Below are 5,309 nucleotides of genomic sequence, written 5' to 3' on the forward strand. Positions count from 1 at the left end.
GAGCTTGAATAGGACTGGTACGACCAGTCCCAGAAGGCCGAGGCACAGAAGCGTTACCATCACGAACCCGATGATCCGGCAGATGTTGCACATGATGTAAATAATAGAGATGCGTACTGGCAGAGCGCAGAGCGGCGAATGACGCCCGGGTGCGGTCCCTGGTCGTTCGTACACCGATTCGAACACATGTCGGGAGCATGTTCTCTCAATAAAATCTCGTCCCGACCTCCCGACGACACAGTCGGGGCGGTCGTGGGACCAATATATCCGCTCGCGGCCGGTCGCCATGTGTGACGCGGAATCGCGTGAAGAGACGCATCGCGCGGGGCAGGCCGACCAACGCCGCCCAATCATCAATAACCATGACCATTACCATTTCGTAAATGGAGAAGGCAGCGCCTTGGTGCGCTAGCGCGCCCATCCGCGCCGCGTGATCGCCAGTCCCCACTCCTCGTGGGCTGACGCGAGGGGAGGGGGGAGTCAATCACCGCGCGGCTTGGGACCCGGGCGGGTCCTTGACCCTCCCGGCCAGAGCCACACAGTCTATCCCTCCGCCGGACGGTTCAGCACCCGTTGGAGGGGTGGCCTCTGAGGGCCTGAGAGAGAGAGAGAGAGAGAGTGACCGGCGCAGGTAGAGCGGGAGAACGGCCACTGGCCATCCTGCCCCGAGGGGAGGATGGCGAAGTGGCGCCGCCCGCCGGCTGATGGCATTTGATAATGATGTTGACGGTGCGCGTGGGGTGGAGATGGTAGGCGATGGGGTGGTGCAAGCGCGAGGGGGGGGGGGTTGAAGTAGGGGGTGGGGCGTGGCTTAATGAGTGTGGGTGTGAGGAGATTGGGGTCGTCTTTCATCGGCGGCGTGGGGAGCCGGCGAACCGGGGTCATGGTCGGCCGCCGTGCTTCACTGCCGGCGGTTTATGTAAGGGGAAATGTAGGATGGCATATTATGTGTTAATGTATAAGAAATGGGTAGATTTAGAATGCGTCGCGCGCGCGAGAGAGAGAATCGCACGAGAGAGAGTCGTGCGAGAGAGTCGCGCGAGACAGAGAGTCGCGCGCGCGCGAGAGAGAGAGAGAGAGAGAGAGAGAGAGTCGCACGAGAGAGTCGTGCGAGAGAGTCGCGCGAGACAGAGAGTCGCGCGAGACAGAGTCGCGCGAGAAAGAGAGAGAGAGAGAGTCGCACGAGAGAGTCGTGCGAGAGAGTCGCGCGAGAAAGAGAGAGAGAGAGAGTCGCACGAGAGAGTCGTGCGAGACAGAGAGTCGCGCGAGACAGAGTCGCGCGAGAAAGAGAGAGAGAGAGAGTCGTGCGATGAAGCGCCCGAGAGCGCCGGTCGGCACGCGAGGGGTGGACCGCCGCCGCGCCGTGGGTCGTGGGGAGGGACGGGGCTGGGGGAGGGCAAGGCAGGCGTTTGATTGTGTTTGTCCGGGCACTGGGGAGGGATGGGTCTCGGGCTGGGGAGGGAATGTGTTTGCGCGGGTGTGGGACGGGGACAATGACCGGGGTTTGGGAGTATGACCGGGGGAGGGGAGTTTAAATGACGAGGGAGAGAGACGACGGACGATGCGGCGGAGGAAAGGAGACGTGACGGAATAAGGGAGCGATCAGATGACAGCAAACGACTGAGCGAGCGAGCGCATGGAAATGTTGGCCCCGAACACATGACCGAGCAAGTGCCAGTCAGGCGCGGAATACCCTATCCGCTGAACATCAAGGTCCGAGGATCACGACGCATTTGCTCAAATCACGTGTTCGCGGCCAATTACTGAGGTATGTTTGGGGCGCACGCGGGAAAAGGGTTATGGACTTGGTGAGGAGGAGGGATGACGGATTGTGAGTGAAAGAGCAGGGTCTGAGACTGATATTGAGACTGAGACAGAGACAGAGACGGAGACAAAGACAGAGACAGAGACGAAGGCTGAACAGAGAGAGTGAGAGAGAGAGAGAGTAAGCGATAGAGAATAGAGAGACAGAGAGAGAGAGAGAGAGGGAGAGAGAGAGAGAGGGGAGAGAGAGAGAGAGAGAGAGAGAGAGAGAGAGAGAAACAGACGAATGAGAGCGGGGAGTGCATGGATGTGTGAGACCACCAGCTAACGTGAGTGGTGGATGTCGGCCCGGTTTTGGGTTAGGCATGCTGTATTACAACTGTGGTTAGACTAGTTTCTACATGGTGGTGGACTGGTTCGAGGTTTCGCTGTCATTAATAAAAATCCACATTCCCATTCAAAATTATCGAACGGTCACAAACCTTTCCCCATAGTGAATGCTGTAACAGATGAAGCGTAATAAGGTAACTACATTTAGTCAGATTTCATGTGAACCGAGGCTGCAAGTGTTAATGATTCAGAAAAATGTATGCCGCAGAGTGTCGCGATGTGTGTATGTGTGTTATGTACGGGCCGGAATGATTGAGGGGAGGGAAAGCCCCTGCTCTCCCACAGGCATGTCGCCCGGTCCGCCGGCCGCCGACCAGGAGCCAGCGGCGACCAAGACCTCGGCCGTACGGGCCGGGCGACGGCGGTGATCCGTTCTCCAACTCGCCGCACCGTACGCCAGCCGCCCCGCCGCTCCCGGCGGCGACTACTGCCGCAGCAAGTCGGGGGCGGTGGGCGCGCGGCCGCCGACCCCGCCGCTCCAGCCGTCTGCGCGGCTGCCCGGAAGCCGCGGCACTCAAGAGCCGCGGCGGTACGGGCGGCTGCGCGCGGCCGCCGACCTCGCCGTTCCGGCCGTTCACCTCGCCTCCCGGTCCGCCGCAGCATTCAAGAGCCGCGGCGGGAGGGACGAAGCTCTACCGCCCATCTCGCTGCCCAAAATGCCCGCTGCCCCGCGCCGATCCCGCGGCTACTACTGCCGCGCCAGCTCGGGGCGGCGGCACTCGCCCACGGACCTCCGCCCGCCCGCCTCCAGCGACGATAACGCCCGCGGCAGGACGGGAGCGGCGGCGCTCATACGGCCATCAGGCCGCGCGATCCGCCAGCCGTCCCGTTCAGCCCCCGGCAGTACGGCGGGCGGCGGAGCTCGGCCCGTCTCACCACCGCGCCGGTCAGCAGCCTGCGGCCGCCCCACTGGAAACCGCGGTGCCAATGGCCGCGGCGGTACAGTGTGTGACGGCGGCCGGGCCGGCCGACCTGACGGCCCCGCCGGCTCTGCACGGGCTGGGATACAGCCGAACCACCTGTCGACAGCCGCCCGATCCAGAACCAGCGGCCCGAGTATCCGCGGCAGCATATGGTCGGGCGGCAGCTTCAGGTGCCGGCCGTGCAGAGGCGCCACATGACAGCTCCCGGGGGTCGACGCCCTCCACCGGTGGCGTACCCAGCTGGCGGCAGCGTGACAGGCGGCGGGCACGGCGCACCACCCGCGCACATGAGCCGCCGTCGTCGCCGCCGCCACCGCCACCTGGTGGTTAATCGACGCCCTATACCGGTGGCGCACCAAGCTGGCGGCAGCGTAACAGGCGGCGGGCACGGCGCACCACCCGCGCCCATGAACCGCCGCCGTCGCCGCCGCCACCGCCACCTGGTGGCGCGACCCCGGGACGCCTAGCGGGAGCCGTCCAACTCTGAGGCGGGCATGGCAGAAGAAGACGGTCGCCCCGACACCTAGCGGCGCGCGAGCACTTACAAGCGGGGGCAGCAGCTGCAGCTCGGGAGGTCCCGGACTGTGGCGGTGGCACTGGGATAAAGGTACGGCCGCCCAAGAAGGCGGCCATCTATCAAGGTGTCCACCGCCCGCTACAACCGGCCATGGGCAGCAGCGTGCGCCCCCGGCAGTGCATCGCGCGCCGCCGTTCGAGGCGGCCTGTGCAGCGCGGATAGACTCAGGGCGGAAAGGAAGGAGCGGAAGGAACTCGAGGCGATGCGGGCGAGCGGATCAGTGCGGGTCACGGATTGGAGCGGCGAACAATACGGCAAGCGTGTGATGCGATTGGCAGGAGAACGGACACGGACGAACATTGAGAGGGAGCTTGGGGCTGGGCGATCGAGTGTAATGTACTGATGTAAGTTGGATGTATGTGGTATGAATGATTCAGGCAGGATAATTATTGGTACAGATCATAGCGCAAGCTTCACCTGGAGAGTAAGGGGACCCCTTTTTGACCGTTCGAGGGAGGGGGCATTATTATGTAAGGGCAAAATTCATACGTCGGAGAGAAATGGCGGGCCGGAGTACCAGAGTGCGTGTAAGGCCAGTCCGCCGCATGATAGCCTCCGGCGGGAAAGGCGTGCCCGCCGGGTGAAAGGCTGCGGCTGGCCGGCACCTGGGACTCGCGGGCCCGCCTCTCGTGGCATTTGCCAGTGCGGTGTCGTCGGGGCAACATCTTTCGGTAAGCGAACTTTTCCCTCCCCCCTAAATTAACGCCGCAGCGCCCAGGCGCTGCGGAAGTCCCCGACAAATGTCCTGGATTTCATTTGGCTTTCCGACCCGCCGCAAATAGCGGTGGGCACTCCCGTTTTATATCCAGGACAGTCCCATCTAAATTATAATTAATCGGCGCGGCGCGTGGCGTATATGAGTGAGCGATTGTAAGTGTGATGTGTATAGTGTGCGTGAGGAAAATGATCCGAGAGAATGACACTTCGTCCCGCGAGACCCAAAATACAATGTAATGGGAATGTGAGCCAAATCTTTGAATTGGGTAAAGGCAGATGCCGGGCTGATACACGGTGAACGTGAACGAACAATCATACGGGCCGCTTAGTTTAATACACCCGGGTGGCAGGCGGGCATTGTAGAGTAACTTTGATTAACGTAATGTCTGTACATGGGGGGAACCATTAAAAGGTTGCCGGTTCCGATGCTTGAAACCCCTACAGAGAGAGTTCTGAGCTGAGAATGGAATGCATGGGATGTGTGAGTCCACCTTAACAAAAGTGGTGGATAATCGGGAACAAACTTGGTTTTGGGGCATGCATGTTGCTCTTCTTTAGACAAATAATCCTTCACGGGGTGACGGACTGGTACATGGTTTATCTGTCACTAATAAAACCCACATTCCATTCAAAATTTATCGGACGGTGATAAAGTTATAAATGTATCCCACAGTGGCGTAATGTAACGAGTGTAAAAAAGTAAACATATTTAATGAGAACCTGGGTGTTAAATTTGTTGATTATCGGAACCAGGTGTGCTGCTGAGTGCCGCGATGTATGTGTGTGTATGCCGCGATGTATGTGTGTATGTATGTGTAACGTTGGGGCGGCATGGTGAGGGGAGGGGAGGACCCTGCCCAGTGCCCGCCCACAGCCACGTTGCCCAATTCGCCAGCGCCCAGCCGCCAGCCTGGAGCCACCGGCGAACAGCTGACCTC

The 5,309-nt window shown here is 60.7% G+C and overlaps 1 protein-coding gene across 1 annotated transcript; it reads left to right on the top strand.

Moving 5' to 3' along the window:
- The first annotated feature begins 1,200 nt into the window (after positions 1-1,200).
- Positions 1,201-4,814, top strand: LOC122371104 (tropomyosin-1, isoforms 33/34-like). Its single transcript, XM_043347201.1, has 2 exons — positions 1,201-2,436; positions 2,507-4,814. Exons 1-2 carry the CDS (start codon positions 2,274-2,276, stop codon positions 3,406-3,408), a joined length of 1,065 nt encoding a protein of 354 aa, XP_043203136.1. The 5' UTR covers positions 1,201-2,273; the 3' UTR covers positions 3,409-4,814.
- The last annotated feature ends 495 nt before the right edge of the window (positions 4,815-5,309 follow it).

Source organism: Amphibalanus amphitrite, unplaced genomic scaffold (assembly GCF_019059575.1).
Source record: "Amphibalanus amphitrite isolate SeventyFive unplaced genomic scaffold, NRLGWU_Aamphi_draft 001205F_arrow, whole genome shotgun sequence".
Classification (NCBI taxonomy): domain Eukaryota; kingdom Metazoa; phylum Arthropoda; class Thecostraca; order Balanomorpha; family Balanidae; genus Amphibalanus; species Amphibalanus amphitrite.